The sequence below is a fragment of the Prinia subflava genome, chromosome 3 (genome assembly GCF_021018805.1).
Source record: "Prinia subflava isolate CZ2003 ecotype Zambia chromosome 3, Cam_Psub_1.2, whole genome shotgun sequence".
Taxonomy (NCBI): domain Eukaryota; kingdom Metazoa; phylum Chordata; class Aves; order Passeriformes; family Cisticolidae; genus Prinia; species Prinia subflava.
In genome coordinates, this window is record NC_086249.1 from 45,886,520 (window position 1) to 45,909,016 (window position 22,497).

Below are 22,497 nucleotides of genomic sequence, written 5' to 3' on the forward strand. Positions count from 1 at the left end.
CACACAGGTATTTGAGCCAAGAAACCCCTCAGGGTGCCTCAGACCACACTTCAGCAACCTTTGCTGGCAGTGATGATGTCCAGTGTACCTTCCCTTATTACAGTCCCATTTCTCCAGACTTCCAGTATCTTTGCAGCCTGGGAATCTTAGAGAACATATGATGGAGAAGCTGTTTCTGTCCAAGATACGCCTATAGGTGTAGTGGAGAGGGGAGAGATGGGTGGATATTCAAAAGAGATCCAGAACGGCCTTGACTGGACTCAATGACCTTAGAAGTCCTTTCCAGCCCAAATGATTCTATGGTTCATTGCCCTTATCCAACAACTTCCTGAACTGCTGAAATGCAGCAAAGCTTGGGGCCATTTAGAGGTCTTCATACCCAGTCAAAGCTCTAGCTCTGGCCTAGTGGGATGGAATAACCTCTCTTTTCTAATCCAAATCCACCTGTGGGAGGCGATTAAACCTGCAGGGCCCTCTGCTCCTTGCCCAACATCCTTGCCCAAATTCAGTTGATGATAAAAGCCTAAGATAGCTGAAGAAATCTGCAGTCAAAACAGAATTTCTGTGTACTGGTGCAACTGAAGAGCCCGTGATACCAGCTGTGTTCTTCAGTTGCATCTACAGTCCCCATGACCTCACAATTTCTTTGGAAAATTGGACAGGAATGAGGACACACTTCATGAAATCTGATACCTGGAGGACTACTGAGCTGTCTTGGATTTGCAAACACAATTAAACTGAGCATTCTTGAAACTTGGTACCAGACTCTGCTTTTATTTGTTCTAATAAAAAGGTTTTAATGTAGCGCTGGTTTTACCAGGAATTAGACTGCCAGCCTTAGAGTGGCATATGGCATGTTGTTGTATCAACAATTAGGTATTTAAAGGCATGTCATTTTATGCCTAAGGCCAGCTTCTGCCAAGCAAGGAGTATTTGCACATATGGTGCAGATTTCCATAAACAAGGAGCTTAGGTAGAATAGCAGAGCACTGGAAGATTGTACTCAAGTCTGATTGTTCCATGAAGAATTGTAATTTCTCCTTGCTTGTTCCATCTTGGTACAGCAATGCACTACCCCTAACCATTCCCTACAGTGTGTGACATAGAAAATAATGTTGCATTCTCTTTATGGAATTAAATTAGCATTGTTACAATTCCTCCTTCAGGACCTTTAAGAATTCATTTAAGGAACCTATTTCTAATCTCCAGCTGACACACACAGAGTTTTATACTTCCAGTATAAGTGAAATTTGCTCCAATGCCCTGGTTGGTTCCTTGTCAAGTGCTCTTTTGCAGTGCATATGAAATCTCTGACTTTTAAAATAGTTAAAAATAGCTATGGGTTAAGAGCACTTGAACCTTTTCTTACTCTTTGAAGATGAATTTAGGAACCTGACAGAGTTCATCATTCTGTTCCTGATCAGTACAATCTATTACCAGTGTTGGTGGTGAAGTACCAGCTAGACCAAGGGAAAATGATTGCTCTCAAGTGAGCTGTTGAAAAAAAAAGATATTAAGCAAAAGGCTTGGACATAATTCAGTAATGACCTTCATCATCTGAAATGTTTTTGTGTTTTAAGTGAATTAATGAGCTATAATTATTAGTGATCCTGGAGGTGGTGATCAGAGAAAGCATTTTGCATAATGCAAACAGAACAACACAAATGGAAGCCCTGTCTGTCTCAATCAGACAAGGTCTCTTTTGTTATAATTAAGTGTTATCACCTTTTATTACTTCTTAAAACATGCTTCACAGTTTATACTTTGACACCCTCATACTGGCACACCATTGCTATTTATGGTACAGTCACATCTGCCACAGAAATGGAGATTTTGAAAATGTTTTACCTGACTTTTAACAGATGGATGTTAATGAGATATTTATTTACAGAATAAAATTAAATTGAAACTGAATCTTAATGCACGATTTACATAATCAGCTTTGTTCTGAGCTGGTGAGCTGGTTTTCCAGCACTTGGCACCCTTCAGTCACAGCTGCATCAAAGAAACAGCCACTGAGAATGGAGATTAAACAATTTCCTAAAGCTAGAAGTCTTGATGAGCATCTATTATTCCATATTAGAATCCCATAATTTCTCCAGACATTGCCATAAGATCAAAGATGTATGTTAGAGCTTTGGCATAGCCCACAATCAAAAGGAAGATGTTCAATTTGCATTTAGAAAACATTTCTGCCAATTATATTTTTCTGATGATTTGAAAGTTTGGGGATTTTACATTTTGCACCAAAAGCACAAAAATCTATGAAATCAGAGTCATAGAAGGGCTGAAAACCCAAAAGGTATGAATTTGCAACAAATTAGGAGAGATTTGCTTGTACTGTTTGTGCAATCTACCTACAACCCTCTGCCCTGCTGACGCTCAGCTCAGCTGGAGTTTTGGCACAGGACAGAAGCCTCAGAAGCAACACCAAGAACTTGCTTGGTGCCTAATCCCTAATTCTGAGGCTGCATGAATGGCTGTAGGGCTGCATGGGGTTGTTCTGACCCATGTGGAGAATTTTTCCTTGTTGAACCTCATACAATTGGCCTCAGCCCATTGATGCAGCCTGTTCAGATCCTTCTGCGGAGCCTTCCTGCCTTCCAGCAGATCAACACTCCCACCCAGCTTGGTATCATCTGCAAACTGACTGAGGGTGCACTCTGTACCCTCATCCAGATCATCAGTGAAGATATTAAACAGAACCAGCCCCACACTGAGCCCTGGGGACATCTCTAGTGACTGGCCACCAGCTGGATATTTCTCATTCCCCACAGCTCTCTGAGCCTGGCCACCCAATCAGTTTATAACCTAGCACCCACCCAAGCTGTGAACAGCCAGTTTCTCCAGGAGAATGTTGTGTAAAACTGTGTCAAAGTCTTTACTAAAATCAACATAGACAACAGCCTTTCCCTCAGCTATTAAGCAGGTCACCTTGTCACAGAAGGAGGTCAGGCTGGTCAAGCAGGACATGCTTTTCACAAACCTGTCCTGGCTGGGCCTGATCTCCTGGTTGTTCTGCATGTGTCATGTGACGACACTCCAGGATCTGCTCCATAACCTTTTCCAGTACTGAGGTCAGGGCCTGTAGTTCCCCAGACGCACCTTCCAGTTGACTGGAGGTTAGAGAGTTGGCTCACAGTTAGCCAGGACTGCTGGTAAATGGTGGGGAGTGCCTTGGTGAGCACTTCCACCAGCTCCCTCCGTATCCTTGGGTGGATCCCAACTGGCCTCATGTGCCTGTGTGTGTCTGAGTGAAGAGGCAGGTACTGACCATCCACCCTTGGATGATGGGGGCTTCATTCTGCTCCCTGCTCCTCTCTTCCTCCTCAGAGGGCTGGGTACCCTGAGAACAGCTGATCCTACTGCTAAAACCAGAGGCAAAGATGGCGTTAAGGTCTTTTCTTCATGCTTTGTGACAATGTTTCCCCCCACTTAAGGGTCAAGATTCTCCTCAGCCTTCTTGCTGACCAATTTATAGAAACACTTTTTTACAATAGTAAACAGACTACGTTTTATTTGGGATGTGACCTTTTTAATTTTCTCCCTGTATAACCTCACAACATCCTAGTGTTCCTCCAAAATTGCCTGTCCCTTATTGTCATAAACTCCTTTTCTTTTCCCTTATCTCCATCCAAAGCTCTCTGCCAACCATTCGTCAAGTGATGTGACCATCTCCCAGGCCTCAACTCTCCCCACCTAATCTTGGCCACTCCAGGCTCTCTGCAGTTGTCAGGGAAAGACCTGTCCTCTCTGGCAATCCTGCCTACCTCCACCAGCTGCACAAGGGACATCAGGTGGCCACACGTCTCTGTTACTGCTTTCATTTAAGTGTCTCCACCCAGGTGAGATGAATACCACTTTGGAAAACGTGGTGAAGTTTTAAAACTTTCTGCTTTAAAACCAGCAAACAGCCATTGGAAGAAAGAATTTCTTTATGAAACTTACCTGACAAGTTACTCCCCATCTTGTTCGCACATCACTGCAGGAATATTTTGAGTAGTCTATGCTCAAACTGGATGTCAAAAAAACAAGGTGACTAGTCCAGGTTCAGCACAAAAGTTGAGTAAAAGACTTTGACTATATCCTGCATTCAAATGTACACGTATGTCTAATTCTGAGCTAAACTGGAATTGGCTGGGAATTGGCTGGGAAAGAACAAATTGGGCTGCTGAGAATACCAACAAACAGTCTGCACCACTATGGAGAGCATGGCTCTTGGCCAGCACAACAGCTTTTGTAGTACATCCTCAGCTTCATGAACCCACAAGCAAAAGTCTGGGAAAACAGTCTCCAGCAGATAACAGGAGCAAGCCAGGGCTCAAGGAAGCTCATAATACTTTGAAAAAATGTCTAAAATTACAATTTAGGAATGAGAGGATGTGGTGGGGCTGCTGAGATGAGCACAAAAGGCCGGGGTGGGTGTTCTATGAAGACAGCATAAACCCAGATGTATTAGACTGTCTAGTAAGAAATGGGAACAAGAAAGTCAGCATTTCCACAGAGCCCAGCTAGAGGCAATAATCCAATTTACAGGGAAGTAAGAAGTGACCTTGCCAAAAAATCCAGCTTTCCAAAAATAGTACTGATAAATGAGTAGTAAAAAATAAGGATCTAATCAGCAACAATGAGAGAGACAGAAAGTTTATCTCTCTGCAAAAGGTAAATGATTCACTGTAAGAATGACATCTATCCATTTCAAGCTTGAATAGTCACCAGTTTCCAGGGACTTGTAAACCAGTGAGCAGACTAAAAAACTGTATTAAACTTACTCTATTATTTCCCAAACCTACCTAAATTTTATGACAATTAATAAGTTATTCCTGTAGATGCCTGCTGTTGCACTTTTCTTCCATTTGTACCTGAAATAGTGTGCAAAAGCTGTCAGTCCAACCGTTCTCACACACTCTAGAGATGGAGACCTGTAGGATGGCCCCTCTGAACTGGTAAATGGCACTGGCTGGGGACATGGAACAATGCAGAAAATGAGCAGTGCTTGGGACTATCCTCAAGTCCTGTGGCACTCTGCAAGCCACTCAGTCAGATGTCACCATCTGTGCCCTTAGCATTAACAGATCGAGCAATGCTCGTGATCATTTGCCTTTCCAGCACCACCCAGAAATGATCCTCAGTGTTGTCATCAACTCACTCTGGTTAGTAACCATAATAAAAAATAATAAAATAAGCACAGGCTGAAGATTTGGTACCTTCTGGGATTGTGAGTGTCCCAGGGTGACTTTATGGTGCTTGTATCCCCAACTGTCTGTTCTGTTTACGCTGGATATCAAGTTCTGCACCTTTAAGACTGGTCCCAAGAGCAAAGGGCAGAGAAGATGTGCACAGTTTGTTTTCAGAAACTGCACTGGCTCCCCCTCATTCCGTCTCATGGACTGTGTTTTCTGCAGAGTGTACAGTGGGAGGGAGCTCTCCTTTGCTTTTTGTTTTTTATCCAGCTTAGACAGAGAAGTTCCCTTCTTCTCTGGCTGTTTTTTTCTTTTTCTTGGAGCTGTTCATCCCTGCTCTGGACTGAAAACCCAGAAAACCACAGGGAGCTCACACCTGTGGCTCTCCAGGGCCTGGGACATGGCATTTTCCAGTGCAGGAGGGACTGATAAGAGACTGAGTTGAGCTACATCCCACAAAAGGACTCTATCTCTGAATTTGCCCTCTCTTCAGAAGAGTGAGAGGTTCCACTGTTTAGTATTATTAAATTTTCCACGTTTGTGTGTGTTTTGTTTGTTAAATAAACAGTTTTTTCCATTTTTCTCGAAGGAGATTTATCTCTCCCAAACTGGTGGGAGAAGGGGTGGCAGCTTGAATTTACATTCTAGAGGGATCCCTTTGGAGGTTTGCCCTCCAAATTTGCCCTGAACCAGGATAGAAAGTTTGAATAGCACAGAGTCCTCTGCAAGATTAAGTGCTGGGCAGTCTTTTTTGGACATTGTCATCTCACTTGACAGACTTCAGAAAACTTGAAGGAATGAGAAATCCAGCTTCTCGGTGAGAGATGCCAAAAAATGCATACCAGGTATAGACTTTTTTATAGCCTGGAAGATCAAAGATCCAAAGAAGAGATCAAAATGCAGAGGACTCACAAAACATAATTCCTTCCAGAAACATTCACTGGCATTCAGGAGAAGTAGTGTGCTCCCCTTAGGATCGTACATGTGTGCATGATATTTAAGCTCTGCCCAAACTAACTCAATTTTATTCACAAAGTGATAATTTTTACACACAATAGAAAGATCTGAGTCAGCTGTTTAATGAAGGCATCTCACAGAAAGCAAAGCCAGGGACTGGGACACACTCCCAAGCTTGTGCCACTTCACCCCTTGATGAAGCATCTCCTCTGACTGGATCTGCCAAGTTTCTCAATCAGAGAGCTCAAAACCAAATGTCTAAGTTGGAGTTAATTGTCCTTGAAGTAATTATAGAGGCAACAGAGAGAAACAAGGGACTCCAGCTGGTGTCACAGCCTACTTTTAGTCTAATAGGAGCCAGATTAATCACAGCCTGAACGTGCCCATTCCATCCTACAGGACTGAAAGGAAGTCCAGGGAGACTAGCTGAGATCTGGATGTCCTGTCCTGGATGGACACCTGACATTAGATGAGATGACTCCTACCAAACACCTGGTGGAAAGAGGCACTCCCAAGTGTCTTTCTTGCCCATGTATAGGGACATGGCAGGAGTCAGTATTCTGACCACTGGCAAAAGAGCAGGTTATTTCTTCTAATGGGACACAAATTAGTTTGTTAAGATATGAACACATGATCAGAGATTTTTACTGCTGCTACCCTCCTCTGAACCTCTGCATCAGGGACTTCATAGTCCTGTTTCTCCCTCTTACCAAACATTATGTTCAAACCTGGTGAGGGAGCCAGCAAAGAGCAAAGCAGCACGTCTGAAGGCACAGAACATGAACGTGTTCCCCAGCACAGTGCTGAGGCATTTATCTATTAATAGCTGTGACACAGTCATTAAGCAGGAGCAGTTTTCTGTCTGCACATCTATCTATTAATGAGCATTGTTCCTCTTCTTCTCACCTGATCTTTGCAGATGCAGCTGTACCTGCACCAGTGAGAGCCATTTAACTTCATGCACGAGAGATTTGTCTCAGCATCCCAAAGCTCACACAGCAGAAGAAAATACCTGTTGTTTTAAGCCTCTGATGTAAACAGTCATCACTTGGAGTTGGCATGGTGTTGTCTGAGTGAAATACAAGGTGAAAGATAATTCATGCTTTAGGTAATTCGGTGTCAAATCACTTACAGACTTTTAAACTGAAGTGAAAACATGCTTTTGGGGTCCTTTTGGGGTTGCAGTAGATAAACCTCACTGTAACCTCTCCTTTGCTTTACAGTACTTCAATTGCTCTGCAAAAGTCTCCCTGAATTTGTCTTGTCAGATTACTTAAAGGCTTCCATATTCTGCCTGAAAGATTGTGACAAAGTGCACTGTGTCCAGACTGTCCAAGACAGAGGAAATACATTTCCAGCCACTCTGGTCACACAATTGAGACTAGACCAGAATTTCAAACCTGAGCAGATCAAAAGATTCTCATCTTCTTCGAAGTGTCAGCAGATCACTGGAGACTGGCTTGTCCATCATAGTGTGAGTAGATGCCCTTCTAAATACTGGCTTCAGCCATGGAACAGCCAGCAAAATGCTTCTTTTGACAACCTACTTTCCTGCTCTGAGGCAGCTAAAAACTGCTTTATCTGACTACCCAAGAAATCAAGAGGGACCTCACTGCTCTGTGCAGGAGAAGTCCTGCTGCCTGCTCCATTCTCTCCTGTGGCTCCTACCATGATGTCTGGGAGGAGAAATCCTCCTTTATTAATCAACGTTTTTTAGCAGAGACTCTGAGTATGTCCTCGCACTGCAAGCTGGCACACTGTAATCAGCGTTGAGATCCTCAAGCAATTACATTCTGAAAATCTGGGCCTTATTATCAGAAACTTTGAAAAAAATGCTGAAAAACATGATTCCTGACACTAGGCAAATTCATGACAGTCACCTACACCATATAACTAGAAGGTGAATCTAAGTAGTGCAAGAAAGTTTTAGAAAGACATGATGTTCCCCAGATGTCTTCAGGCTCTTGGGATTTTATTAGGTTTCCTGGAAAAAGGAGAGAAGTTTTCTGGGAACTGAACCAGCAGTCCTTAGCCCCAAGCTTCACATGCCTCCAAGCTGATGCTCAGCTGCCAGCTCCTGCCCTGCTTCTTCATCCACTGGGGAAGTGATGGCAATGATCTCCTTTTCTAGTATATCCATTTGAGCTGTAATGTCTGACACAGTGTTTTTCACAGCATTCAGCTGCAGCTTCAGTTTATTGTAATCTTCTTGGAAGGATCTGTTCACATCATGGAGATTGTGACAGCATTGTTTTTCCCCAGGAGGGTGGTTCACTTTCAGAAAGGTGTGGAGGAGCTCATATAAGTCCTGGAGAACCTGGAGGATTTCATGCTCTCCCGGCGTACTTGGGGCAGACTCGATCTTATTCTGAGTTGGAGTAGTGCTCTTCCTTTTACCCTCATGTTTCTGCTGGGGGGCTGGGCCAGGGTTACCCTTTCCCACAGCTGCAGTGGTGTCAGTGTTCTTCTGAAGATCTGAGCTGGCACCTTTGCTCTCTTCATGGACTGTGATGGCTTTTTGGTCTTTCCAGGAAACAGGGAGTACTTTATTCTCCTGCTGGAAATCCTGAAAGATTTTATACTTTTCCTGGACTGCCTGGAGAGCTTTGTTGTCCAGGCTGAGCTGAAAGCCTGTGTTCCTTTCTTGGAAGAGTGGAAATGGCTTATTTTTGTTCTTGAGGCTTTGCTGAGTAGCATCTGTGTAAATTACCTGGACAGATTTCTTCTGTGACTGGAGATATTGTAGGGCCTTGTTTTCTTCCCAGAGCATTCTAATTTTCATCCAGAGGACTTGGTTTTCCTGCCAGAGTGCTCTGTTCTCCTCCCAGATGCTCCATTCATTCTGTGCCTTCTTGCTAAAGAGTTTCTGGTGAGAAGGAAAGGGTGGGATGTCCTTCACCCATTTCCCATCAGCAAAGACAAACATCTCACCCCTTGGCTTCACCCGAGGGATGACGTAGTCTGTCTCAGGCTCAGTGTGCTGCATGCTCTGGTTCCTCTGATCAAAGGCAGACATGGCCCTTCCTCAGAAAATTGAGGAGGGCTGTAGGAAAAGGCTTCTTCCAGGACTTCTACAAGAGGCCACTGACCACTGCTGAGGAGTAGGTGACACAGTGGGGCTGGAGAAGCTTGATTAGGGCTGAAAGAACAGGGAAATCAAATGTGTAGGTTTACTGCCAAATTCCAAATCAGAATTAAACTACATTAAAGTCAGGAACAAGCAAATAAATCAGTTCTCACAGTTAACCATGTTGCCCCTTTGATGCTGAAAGGTAAGGAATCCACCAGACATCTGGCTGATAGGAGCTGAGAAAATTGGCATTGGTAGATAAAGCAGCGCTATGGCAGCACTAAAAGCTTTCTTATAAAAACCTGGACTTTCCCCTAATCTCTCCCTTAATATACCTCATTTTTACAGATCTGGAAGGGAGTAAAATGCAAGAACATTTTCTGCCTCAGAATAGCCTGCTCCCAAATGACTGATGCACAAGCACATTAAAAATTGTTATGAGACTGAAACAAACTTTTCAAAATAAAGTATTTTTAAAGGTTCATAGAACAAATCTGGCCTTGAGAGCGGGTTTTTCTTGCTGATGCTGCATAGCCTGTGTTAACAGGATGCCACAAAAAGGCAGTGGCAGTTTTGCCTTTTGATCTTAAAATCCACAATATGCACAGATCATTTGAAACTCCAAACCAAAGCTTGGGGACATCAGGACTGAGACAGCTTTGTTGCTCTTTGCATGGTTTTTTGACAAGCTCCCATCACCATGGTCCAAAAACTGTCACAAACCATAGATAATTCTCCCTCTTTCATTCTCATTTCTCCCATCACTCTTCCTCTTTATATCCTTTGATAGGTCTGTTATTTTTCTTGCTTTCTAGCCCTGCAATAGTGATTGCTTATCTTTTTCCTACAGTCCATCTGCCTCTTTTTCACATCATCAGAAAACTCATCTCTAAAATCCATACTGCAGGGCCAAACCTCTAATGCTTCTCATTTCAGACACAGAAACCTCAGACTTATCTGTTGAACACTCTCCCCTCCTTTCCTCCACCCGAAATATTGCAGCTTAAATCACCTTCTAACCAGGAGTGAACTAAAGGATTTCGGTCTTTTATAGGGAAAAAAAACCAAAAAAACAAAAAAAAAACAATAACAAAACAAAACAAACAAACAAACAAAAAACCCAAACTAACTAGACAATCAAAAATTATTGTTTTGTGCCAAAAAAGCTTGTTTTCTGCAGCTTTAACCAAAATTCAATTGATGTGATTTTCATTATGAAGTTATTTGATCTGAGGTTGAACTATCTTTTATAACCAAATAGTTGCAACTCTCAGGGTTTCTGCACATAGTTTCTAACAGCAGAAATGAGCTTTTTCTAGTTAAAAAAAAATAAAGAAAGAAGTTGCTTGTCAAATTTCACTCAGGTGTATTCCCCTGCTGAGGTCTCCCAGCTTCCCTGCTGTCCCTTGGAAAGCCCAGTTCTGCCTTTCTGTCTGTGAGGAGAGTGTTGCCTTCATGAATCCTGCTCTACCCCAAGCATTAAGCAGAGGGTGAGCACCACACACATGCCCCTCACAGCATCCAGCCCTGCCATCACACTGTGCACCCCCTCTCCTATTATTGCCCTCTCCTTTCCAAAACCTGTTGCTCTCCCCTTTCCCTGTCATTTCCACCAAACAGCACTGCAGGTCCAGGCTCCTCTAGCTACTTCTGAGAGCCAGCATCCATACAGGCATCCTGCACGCCCTTCCCAAGCTTGTCCAAGCATTCATACAGTTAGTGCTTCATTTAAAATCCAAAATTTAGGAGAGGGCTGTTGCAATATAGGTCTCTTTGCAATAATATTAGTTTTTATTGCAACTTGTTTACTGTCTGAATTTCAGGGCTGTCTTCCATGTCATCTGCTGCTTTATCTCATGTCAGACTTGTATTTTCATAGTATCATTCTTCTGGTGAAAATGTATTCCCCAAAAACTCTGTTTTGGACATTTTTTTCCACTTACACTGTGTTCAGAGCCATGCTCCCTCCCTTACAGCGTTTCCCACTCCGCTAGGGTGCCCAGTCCCATTTTTCCCCCAAAAAACCCCCAAATGGGGGTGTGGTGGGGCGTGAAGGGGCAGACGGCAAATCAGCCACGGAGGGAACAGAGCCCTAATTATCCAGGGAAGATGCAGAACACATCCAGCATCAGAAGCCCAGACTCACGTGCCTATAATGGACAAGCAGCTACAGCTCTTAAAGTCACTTACAGATAAAGTGTTTAGATTGCACATTTTCACCATAAACAGAAATGGATAATATATACGACTTTGAAGGACATTATCTCGGGGACAATTAAACTTGACAGTGGCTCTGTCAGCTCTTTTGCCAGGGAGACATCGACACAAGCTTCAGAGAGACACTTCAAGTTTTCCACACCTCCCATGTAATTTTCCCCCCACGTCTGAACAATCCCAGGCAGTGCTGGGCAGCTGGCTGGACGGGCAGGGCAGGCACCCTCGGGGAAGCCAGCCCAGGTGGGGCCGGGCGGGGCAGTTCGGGAGCGCAGCATCGCACCCCGGCACACGCTCACCTTCCCGGCGGGGCCGGCCGCGTTCCCTCTCCCGGAGCCGGGCGGAGCAGCCCGGCCCGAGGTCTCGCTGCTGCCGGGGTGTCCGGAGGGGCGCAGGGCACCGGGGCTGATGCGAGCGCTGGCAGGGCCTTGCCCCGGAGCAGCCACCTGCCCCGGCCCGCCGGGGGCTGGGAGCTCCTGCACGCCCTCCCTGCACAGCTCCTCCTGCGCTCCTTCCCCGCTTCCGCACCAGACTGGCTTTGGCTTTTCCCAGCACTGCTCCTCTGGGTTATTCCTCATGGAAATGACCTTTCTGCTAGCTCGGCTCCCATGCCCTTTCCTGAACCCAGACTTCCTGATCTGCCTTTGATGCTCATAACTGAGAACAGTTTGGACGGATTCTTTCTCCATCACACCCTCTTTAAACAAATTTTGCTTTTATTCTGAATTTTCAAATTCTGTTTGTTGCTGAACTGGTACTGATACATTCAAAAATCACTTCTTTGTATGGGCTGAGAGAGTTGAAGTTATTTCTGAGGACAACACGAAGTTCTTCTTTGGCTATAAGTTTAAGAGCAGACTATAGCTGAACCCTAGAATATATAAGGCATTCACACATTGTAGATTTAGATATTATTTGTAGCAGCCATTTCCACTTCCACACCCTTACATTTCTAATGAAGTCTTTCTTATTTGCTACATCTTTCAGAAGTAGAATTTTTTTTTTCTAATCAGGGTTCTTGAATAATAAATATAGCATTTAATTTCTTTTCCAGTGAAAATTACCAAGTTGACATCAGCCTCAAGGTGACTGCTATTGCTTTAAGAACTTGGAGCTACAGTTCAGCTCTGGTGTTATATGAAAATTATAAACTCAGGTATAAATCCCTTTCTGTAATTGCTCCTTTGCTTATGTTTAATCTTAGACAACAAAAAGACATCACAGGTTACTATGGCAACTCCCCAGGGAGCATCCTTCTTTATTTGAGCTCCAGGATCCTGTACAGGAAAACAGAAAAATGCCCTCAAAAGAGAAAAGATTTTAACGTGGGCTGCTTGTGCTTTGCCTGCCATCAGATGGGAATTTAAGGATGCTACCCAGTGCAGAGAGAGGGTGCTACCTTTCAGGAAAGGTGACTGAAGTGGCCAGTCTGAACTTCTGCAGCACTAGGGCTATGGACACTGAAAGTGATGTTTGAACATTTTAAGGTCTAAAAACTGACTAGAAACTGAATTGATAGAGAGAAGTGCAGCAGAGGACTGATCAGCGGGCAAAGCCTGCTTAATCCAGAACCATGGAGAATTAACCTGGTAGTGAGTGTACCTCTGCTTTTCTTATGTAGTGTTTTCCTAAAGTTTTGTAAAGTTCTTCTGCCAAGTCATTTTTTTTCTGAAAATTATGAATTCAAATGCCAATACATTTGGGTCTAATTTAGTGAGTATCATCAGATATGTTTATGCACAGATCAGAATTGGAAATGCTGCAAGAGCTCACAGCAGAATTTTTAATAGCAGCTACACTGATTTCTGAGCTGGACTCTCAAAAGGACTGAGGTGTCATTCACAAGGTTACAAAGGCAGAAATAATGCTGAATGTGTTCCACTCCCTGCCAAGAGACAAGTAATCCCTGCTCTGTAAGAAGGGTTTGAACTAACTTGCCAGATGAATGTTTTGTCCACGGCTTCAGACCACTCAATTTCCCAAAAATGTTTCACTATACAAAGAATTAAATATTAATTGGAACCCAAACCTTTTTCCCCATCCTACCTGCACACTTTATACCAGGTTGTTCAGCTGATTCTGCTGTCCTTCTTCTCAGAGACTGTCTGGTTCTAGAAAGGATCCAGTGAGAAGGAGTCTGTGATCCCAGACACACTCATGTAATATTCTCCCTGCTCCATGCTGGGGTGCAAGAGGTCACCATCCAGTGACGGGTTGAAAGCCAGAGGTTGAAATGAACTGCTGCCATGAAGATTTTGGAAGAAGGATCCTGAAGTCTCCGTACCAGCCTCCTTTCTATTAGACAGTGTCATGTACCTGCAGTAAATGTCAGCCCTTTCCACCCTTTGCTTTTGGGATAGCAGACCTGGTAAAGGGTCTGAAGTCAAAATAACCCATGTGGATTTTCTTAGTAAAAAGCATACTAGATTCCCAAATCTATATTTGATAAAACCAAAAGTTTCTGCTGCCACTTTCTACCATGGCAAACACATCTGTGCTTTTGAAATGCCAGCCTCTGTTCATAAGGCTGGTCTCACCACACACTCATACACTGCTCTCCAGGACATTAAGCTGGGATATGAATCCACCTAGTCACTAAAAAGACTTTTACATATCTGAGTGCTCTTGAATCATCTCCTGAGCTCAGTAACTGAGCAGGGAGTACAAACGATGTTTTCTCAGTTTCTGAGGCAGTGAAGTGTCTGGAGGGAGAGACAGTGATATCTCAGCATTGTATTCTGTACAGGAAGACATTTAGGAGGGTGAAAATCAGTAATGAAAACTCTAGATCAGTTTTTTTTTTCAGGCAGATAAATGGCTTGAGTGATACACCTATGTCATCCCCTATTTGGACTAATTGTCCTTCCAGGGACACTATCACAGTGCTGCTGCCAGTGTGCCTCAGTGTAACCCTCAAATCCTACAATGTTGTGCAAATCACCATTTCTGCATTCTCCTGTCAGCACTGGGTCAGCTGAGAGCTGAAATTAAAGGTGGAAATATCTATTTTCATACCTTCCCTCTGATCCTAATTTTACTTTAGACATTGGATAAGTCATAATTTCCTCAGGCTCTCAATGAGTTTGGGATGCTGATTTTCTGATGCAAGCTGTCAAGAAAATTTAGTGTCTTCCTTGAAAAATGTCTTGAACATGAAAGTATGACAGAAAAGAAGCCCTACACACTGCTCTTATTTATGCCTCTGATTGTAATACACACATGGTTTACAGGGTAAAGCAAAACATTTTACTATTGCTAGTAAGTGACATCTTACAAACATGTCAAGCTTTGTGTTGTTCCACCTTAGATCTCATTCTCACTGTGCTTGTTTTGTACTTTAGCTATGAATATTTTAAAACAATCATCAAAACCCATGTGCAGTCTCTTGGTCAACTCTAAGCCGTTTCCTGTCAATGTTGTTCCTGTGTGTTGTGCCTTTGTGAGCTTTGCCAGCAAAAACCAACAAAGTTACCATGTCACTCTCCTGGTTCTGTCTGAACAGATCAAAATTTACAGAGCACTCCATGCTGCTGAAACAGCCCATGGTTCACTGTTGAATAAATACTAGAAGAAACCATCACTGGTGCAATTGTTTCTGTTCTGAGGGCACAGGGGCAGAGCTGACATTGCCCCTGGAGGAGCTCTCTGGCCTTTCTGTAGGTAGGGACAATTTGGAAAGGTACAGCTACCTCAGTGTGCCATGTGTGAGCATGAGATACCCCACGTGGCCTCCCTGGGACAGCCTGAGAAGCAGGGCTGCCAGCAGGCTGTGCTGGACATGCTGCCCCTGATCTCTGGTATCCACAAACCCCAAACAGCAACAGGCACCAGTGTTCAGGAAACAGACTGGAGCCCCAGTGCTTGTCAGCCAAGTGATGTTTCAGCCCTCACCAGTGCTCTGATTAGGTCTCTGCTGACTGCACTTGAGCTCTGAGGTCCTGCAAACAGGTGCAGTGTTTGGGAGTTGGGAGCATTTCAGCTCATTCTGAACACAGAGCAGCTCTTCCATGTGACAAGTCTCTCTGGGTGAGAGGAAAAGACAGTGGCTCCATTCCTGATTGACAGGGAGAAAATTAAGAGTTCAGGCTTATTAAACAATCTCTAATAGTGATTTATGGGTTCCTGTACATTTTAATCTAACAAAAAAATTTAAATCATCTAATTAGCTAAGTGTGTAATCCTGTATATTAATTATCTATTAGCCACTTCTTAATTATAATAGAATGCTTATCAAATAACATGTGATGGCCACGTAGCACCAATTTAAGTCATTATCAGACTAGCTTCTACTTTAATAAGAATCTGTTTAACTGGAGTCTAACCATTTCATTTTATTTTAAAAGCTCTACAGAAGAGGAAGCAATCACCTTAAAAAAATGGTATTCCATTAGGACTTTCTAGACCCCTTACTGTAAACATTAGAATCACAAAACCAACATAAAAAAATCTAAGGAACATCAAGGAACCTGGAAACCCAGATCTTGTGTTTAAGTTTGTCCAGGAGCTCCTTGTTCATGCACACAGGCCTTTCAGCATTTTTGCTTGACTTCCTCTTTGTTGAGATGCATCACTCCTGAGCTTGGAGGAGGTGATCCTTGATTATCAACCAGCTTTTCTGGGCCAATCATCCTTCCAGGGTATTCTACCAAGCAGATCCCTGAAGAGATCACAGTCTGCTTTCCCAAAGTCCAGATGGGTTTGTTGTGTGCCCTTCTCAATCTCCTAAGTGTTCTAACTCCATCATTTTGTGGTCACTGTGGCCAAGCGTCACTGTGCTCTTGAGCTTCCCATTTCTCATCAGATACTCTTGTTGGTGAAAACAAGGACCAACATTAGCACCTCTCCTCACTGGCTTCTCTATCACTTGGAGAAGGAGTTATTATCAGCTCATTCCAGGAATGTTCTGGATGGTTTACATCCTATTGTGTTGTTCCCTCAGGAGACATAAGGGTGGTTGAAGTTCTCTATAACGACCAGGGCTTGTGAACATGAGATCACTCCTACCTGTCTGCAGAGGAACCAATCCACTTCCTGGTCATGCAGCCCATAGCAGACCCCCACTATAATGTCACTTGTCCCTGCTCTCCCTTTAATCCAGACCCATAAGCTCCAAGGTGGCACCTGATCCATCCTCAGGCAGAGCTCCATGCACTCCTGCTGGTCATTGACATGGAGGGTGACACTAACTGCTCATCTCCACACCCTGTCCTTCCTAAAGAGCCTGTTCCCCTTCATTCCAACTCTCCAGTCACAGAACCCACCCATCACAGCCCTGCAGGCATGCACAGTCCTCTAATCCCTGTGGTTTATTCCCCATTCTGTTTGCATTCAATAGAGTTGTTTAAGCTGGGCCCCGCATTGAGCTGACTTGCTGTCTGGAGTGGCTGGAATCACACTGTGCTGCTCTTTAGATGCTCTGCTGCTGGCCTGTGCCCCTCTGCAGGCTCTGAGCATCTCTGGCTGGCACTGGCATCACACTGGTAGGAGTGGGATGGATCGAGGTTTGCCTCCCCTGGCAACATTAGTTTAAAGACCTCGTCACCAGCCTGGCAAGTGTGTGGGCAAAGATGCTCTTCCCCTTCTCTGGCAGATGTACTCCATCAGCTCCCAGGAGATCAGGTTTCTCAAAGAGAGTCCCATGATCTAGCTGAACCTCTGGTTGTGGCACCAGTGTTGTAACCATCTTAAGATTTTATATGGACCCTTCCCTCACTGCCCTTTCTGGTTACTCATGTGTCATCTTCCAAGAAATTTTGAAATAGCTTATTTGGAGTTGTACCCATCTTCTAATGGGCCAACACTGCTGAGTACATCTCTCTCAGTCCTTACAAGCATGTAATATTTGTTCTCCCATTTTTTTTTATCACTAGATATACAGGAGCAGACTTCTAACAAGGCACAGGACCCATCTGGTAATCTTATTAAAAACCAGATTTGGCTTTCAGAATCAATCTTTACCCAATGAGTGTCTCAAATGGTAGCATTTTCACCTGGTTTTTGCAAAGAGCTCTGCACTCAGCTCCCAGGACTATCCTTCCACAGCATTTTTGCCTATTACAGTGGCACACAGATTTTTACTGGAGCTGATGGCCTTGTGGAAAGCAAGCATCTTATGAAAGATATAAATATCTTGAAGGATGTCTGCAACTTAGTGCTAGACAGTGTAATTTTGCCAAACTAGAAATGCAAAAAGAACATTAAAAAAAGATAATATAGGCTTATAATTAAACTTAAATGTGGAGTGGTACTGAAACGAGATAATTTCAAGCTCTGTGGAGCACTGGTTTACCTTTTCTAGCACATGCCATGCTTTGATGGGCCATGGCACACGTTGCTTAGAGGAACACAATTGTAACATCTGCTCATCTCAGGGTTTAAATGGGTACCAGAGTACTCTTTAAATGGTATGCCAGAAGAAGAGAGGTTTCAGCAATGAAATAAGAGAATAAACAGTTAGAACACAGGTACTATTGTTAAGCACACCTAGGAACAATTAAATGGGCAATTTTAGAAAGGTTATGTAACCCTTAGGAATAATTTTATGCCAGGAAAGCAGCCCCTTTTACCTATTTCCCTCAGCTTTAAACCTGCAAAGTCTGTCCTGAGGTGAATGCAGGTTACAAAAGTTACCTGGTTTTCCAAAATTGCCTGCAAACCTCTGTGCAAATTTAAGGTCACTGTCTGTCCAAGTGCTCTGCAGTGGCACTCAAAAAATAGCTGGAACCAGAACACACATCCACCCAGAGAAATGCAATGAGAAAGAAATAGGTTAACCTGTCTTCATATGTGTCCAGAGGATATCATTAACATTAATACAGTCATAAAGCAGCACCTGCTGGCTCAACGCAGCACATCTCTGCCTACTACCAATTAACTCTTCAAAAAATAATAGAGAACAGTTTTTTGCCCTTCTGCCCCAAGCACAATAACTTGTTTCCTGTTAAGCATTATTAATTATAATGTCCCTGCTGCTTTGCCTCACTGGAATGAACAGTCCCATTAGTGACATAAGCTTCATAGCAAGGTGTATCTCAGCAGGAGCAAGTGCAGAGTTATAGGGCTTTAAAAGTATTACACTGCTTTTTATTACTATTGTTGTTCCCTACTTGTTATAGAGCTTTCACTCTTAACCATCCAGATGAAAAAAACCCCACACATCCCAGGCAAAGCACAGATCCCTCCCAGGTAAAGGCACGAATTCCACGAAGATGCTCATATTTCGGTAATGTCAATGGTTCAGTGAGCAGAGTGCAAGAAAAAGGCTTAGGCGTGGCAAGTTGTGTGATGAGATGGGCAGAGACACTCCTCCAAAAATGCTGTAACCATGCTCTGCATTGCTAAACATGAACTGGAGCCAGGCTGCTGATGGGAAGAGCAAAGGTGAAGGTGACCCTTGCTCTCGGTCAGGTGTGAGGCGCTGTGACTGTGCTGCTGCACGTCAGCTGGGTGCTGCCAGCTTTCACAGGCCCTTGGCTCTCCTCCAGGGTCCTTTGAGGACCAGCTCTTCCCCAGTGCCCTCAAGCAACGCAGTCACTCCTTGTGCAAGGTTTCTGATACGGTGTCCAGTGAGCTCACATATCCATAAGCTTTGTATCTCTGATTTACAGTGTGAAGGTCACGGTCTCTTCTGCAGGGTGTCTCTTACAGCCTATTTCATGTTCTGAGGCTCAGCCCTGTCTGAGCAGTCTCCACCAGGTCTGAGCACTCCTGGTCTGAGCAGAGTTGGCTGTACAAGAAGCAAAGCTAAACCTGTTCTGCTTAGGGAAAGGACAGCTCTTTCCCTTCCCCCTGCATCAGGGATGAGGTAGAAGATATATGCAACGCCCATTAAAATATTTTGCACGGTATTTAACCTGAGCATTTTGGCAGAAACCGCAATCCATCTGAGCTGTCTGTACAACATAAACATACAGTATATGGCAGCCAGCCCATTAACTGAAGTGCTGTTTTGCATAACACAAACACTGATGTTACACATCGTGCTTGTGTTACCCTCCCTATCTTACCAAAGTCACTTTCTGCATAGACGGGATGTCAGGAATATGATTTACTAGCTTTGCCTGTCAGTGCATTGCAGGCGATCACAGACCAGGTATCATTGCTGAATGGACAAACGCCAAGGACACTGGTTCCTGTATTTACACTAGAAAGACAGCAAACTGCAACTAGTTTCTGTCTAAAGCCAAGTTGCCATTGGTAGCTTGTAGAAATCTGCACAATTGCTCCTCTAAAATGTGCTTGATTGCATGTTTATTCACAAGTTTGAACTGCACAGAAAAGTGCAGTTGTTCTGGCTGCCAAATCTCTGTCAGCCCTCCCTTTATGAGACAGCCAAGTCTTTCCAGAGCCATGAAATGCTTTGTATTATTTGCTGCTGGGATTGTCACACCTTCAGTATCTAACAAGGTACCTGGAGACCATCCTTCTATTTCTAGCAAAGATTTCTACCTGACACTAATAAGAAGACAGCATCTCAACACCACTACTTGAGGCAGAAAGGGGCACTCCAGTGACCTGGGAAGCCTCATCTGAAATGACTAAACCAAAGCCTGCCATCATCTTACAGACAAGGTACATGCCATCAGCCCGTATCTCCCTCACCTTCCACCTCAATGCTGATTAATTTCCCCAAGTCTCATCCCAAGAACTGCTGAATGACAGAAAAAGAGATATTTCTGTGACTCACAGGCCAGTTTTTGCAGTGCATCTTTATCTGCTTTGCCTGATTGATCAAAGATACCATTATCTGCTGTACTTTGCAATCTCATTGACTAGGTTCAGCCTTGCTAACTTCTAGCCTTCAACGATCATAAAGCTCATAAAGCTAAAAATAAAGTTTAAAAAAAAAGAAAGAGGGTTTCTTTTTTGACTGGATTCTGGATCTTTCTAGAGGTCAAATTTTCTTCCCAGTCCTCAGAGAAGTTACTTTCCTTCTGATGACAGTGGATGATCTCTTGCAAATAATGAGACATCTGCCTAATGATTTTTCTTTGTTTTTTCCTTCTCTTTGCCTCAGCTCCACCCCACCAAACACAGAGCCCTTAGAAACCACAGCCACCCATCTCCATTTACATCTACACATATCTCCCATATTTCCTCCTTTGGGGAAACCCCAGGCAGTGCTGTTTAAAGGCAAAAATTCAGATGCAATAAACACACTGGATCAAAAGAGATCAGAAATTGCTTGCCTCATTTTTGACATCCTTGATGCAACCTGCCACCAATGCACAGCCACACCTGGGTGATTGCAAGGGCTGAGCTGCAGATCTCCTGGGAGGCCTGCTGAAGAAACTGCTGCTGAGATTTGGGTGAATGGTAATGCCAAGTGAAACTGTTATCGTTCTGTGGAATGCCTGGGTTCTTCATGAGGAAAACATAGAACTGGAAGCACAGGCACTCGCAGAATTCTGAAGCAGCATTCATTCCACATTATGCATGTGAAGCATCAATACTTGAGAAGTGACATCCCACGACCTTTTGTTCCCCCCAAACAAGAGAATCACTGCAAAACTTCCTAAGTAAAGAAAAGCAGATGTGATTAACAAAAAAACCTAAAATATGGTTGGAACAAGAAGTTTATTTAAAAGGTAGTTCTTTAAAATGCCTTGTCATTTGCAAATATATATAAAATAAAGGATAGAGAAAGCAGCTCTTCCCTATACTGGCATCTTTTGTACTGTGTCTAAGAAATCAGGGGTACAAGTTCACATACATGTCACTGTGCAAAGTGCTCGTGGTAATCATTTTCATGGGGAAAAATAAGCACTTGAAGGATCATATATTTTATGTCATGAATTCAGTTAATGCACACATCAATCAGATTGTCAAAGCTGTTTACAGCCCATGACTGGATATTTCCAGCTTGACATATTATATCAAAGAGAACCAGAATCCTTGAAACATAATTTTATAGCACTCTCTCTCTGCTCACAGCTTTCTTCCCATATTCATTTTTTCTGGTAAACTCTTTGTGTCATTTGCAGCTGCTTCAGAATTCCACAGTCACCAGCTTATTTAGCAACATCAAGATCACATTCTTCATCTTCTGAGAGCCTGCCCTGGGGGTCCCCCAAAACTTACAAGGACTAAGACTGGCAATATTTAGGCAGGTTCAACTACCACATCCTTGTAAATTAAATTGCTGTGGTATTCCTTCATGCATTTGCACATCACTATCTAGTTTCTTCCATGAAATTTCAAAAATGTACTGTTATTCTTTTTTCTCCATGGTCTTTTTCTTTTTCTTTTTTTTTTTTTACTTTTGTACCAAATGACTTTATGTCTGGCTGTTGATTACAAACTGTGTCTCCTCTGTTCGAAGTTTAGAACTAGTCTAAGGTATATTAGTCCCAAAAGAGGGTGTGAGAAGGAAGAAGGGTTGGAGGATCTGTATTTTTTTCTTGTGAAAATTTAAAACCCTACAATTAGAAATTATCCTTTCTTCTATATTTTTCCCCAGATGAAAATCATGAAGAAGTACCAAGTTTTCTCTCCATGTATATCACATGCAAGAGAACAGAGATTTGGAGTCCAGTATTTCAAGCCATGAAGACACAACACTCACTAATTTAGTGAGTACCAGCACAGGAAATTTCTAGCAACATGCACTGGAAAGAGAAAAGCTCAGATGTGCTTTACACCATCACCAAATGAGATCAGCTCCACGTGATGGACTGTCTTTAAGAGAGAGACACTGGACTTGACAACCAGCCCACGAAAAATGAAGAGTTGTGATTTATTCAAAGGACTAAATATCTCACAGAACAGGGCAAGGGGGAAGGGATGAAAATGCAGGAGGGGAGAGGGGTCAAAAACAGTCCAAAACTTGTGCAGGTGACAGCAGCATAAAAACAACCAAACAGTACTACTCAAAGAACATGGTCATAAAATTTAATGGCTTGTTAGCTATAGGAAGCCTTCAGCAACACAGTAAGAAGTGCCTGTTTCCCCTCACTTCACATCTTTATTGTTGAGTGCTTTCTTTTCTCTCTGTCTCCCTCTCCATTTTAATCTAAACAATATATCTGGTTTGAGTGTGACTATAAAGCAGACTCTTAGCAGGGACAGAGGTGG

General features: G+C 43.3%; 1 protein-coding gene across 1 annotated transcript; it reads right to left on the reverse strand.

Annotated features, from left to right (window-relative positions):
- Nucleotides 1–1,728: 1,728 nt before the first annotated feature.
- Nucleotides 1,729–11,862, reverse strand: CBY2 (chibby family member 2). The gene is made up of 2 exons (XM_063392128.1): nucleotides 11,724–11,862; nucleotides 1,729–9,279 (listed from the first exon to the last, which is right to left on the reverse strand). Exon 2 carries the CDS (start codon nucleotides 9,154–9,156, stop codon nucleotides 8,182–8,184), a length of 975 nt encoding a protein of 324 aa, XP_063248198.1. The 5' UTR covers nucleotides 9,157–9,279; nucleotides 11,724–11,862; the 3' UTR covers nucleotides 1,729–8,181.
- Nucleotides 11,863–22,497: the final 10,635 nt, after the last annotated feature.

Coding starts and splice junctions, on each gene's coding strand:
- CBY2 (XM_063392128.1), bottom strand. CDS start 9,156: ATGTCTGCCTTTGATCAGAGGAACCAGAGCATGCAGCACACTGAGCCT.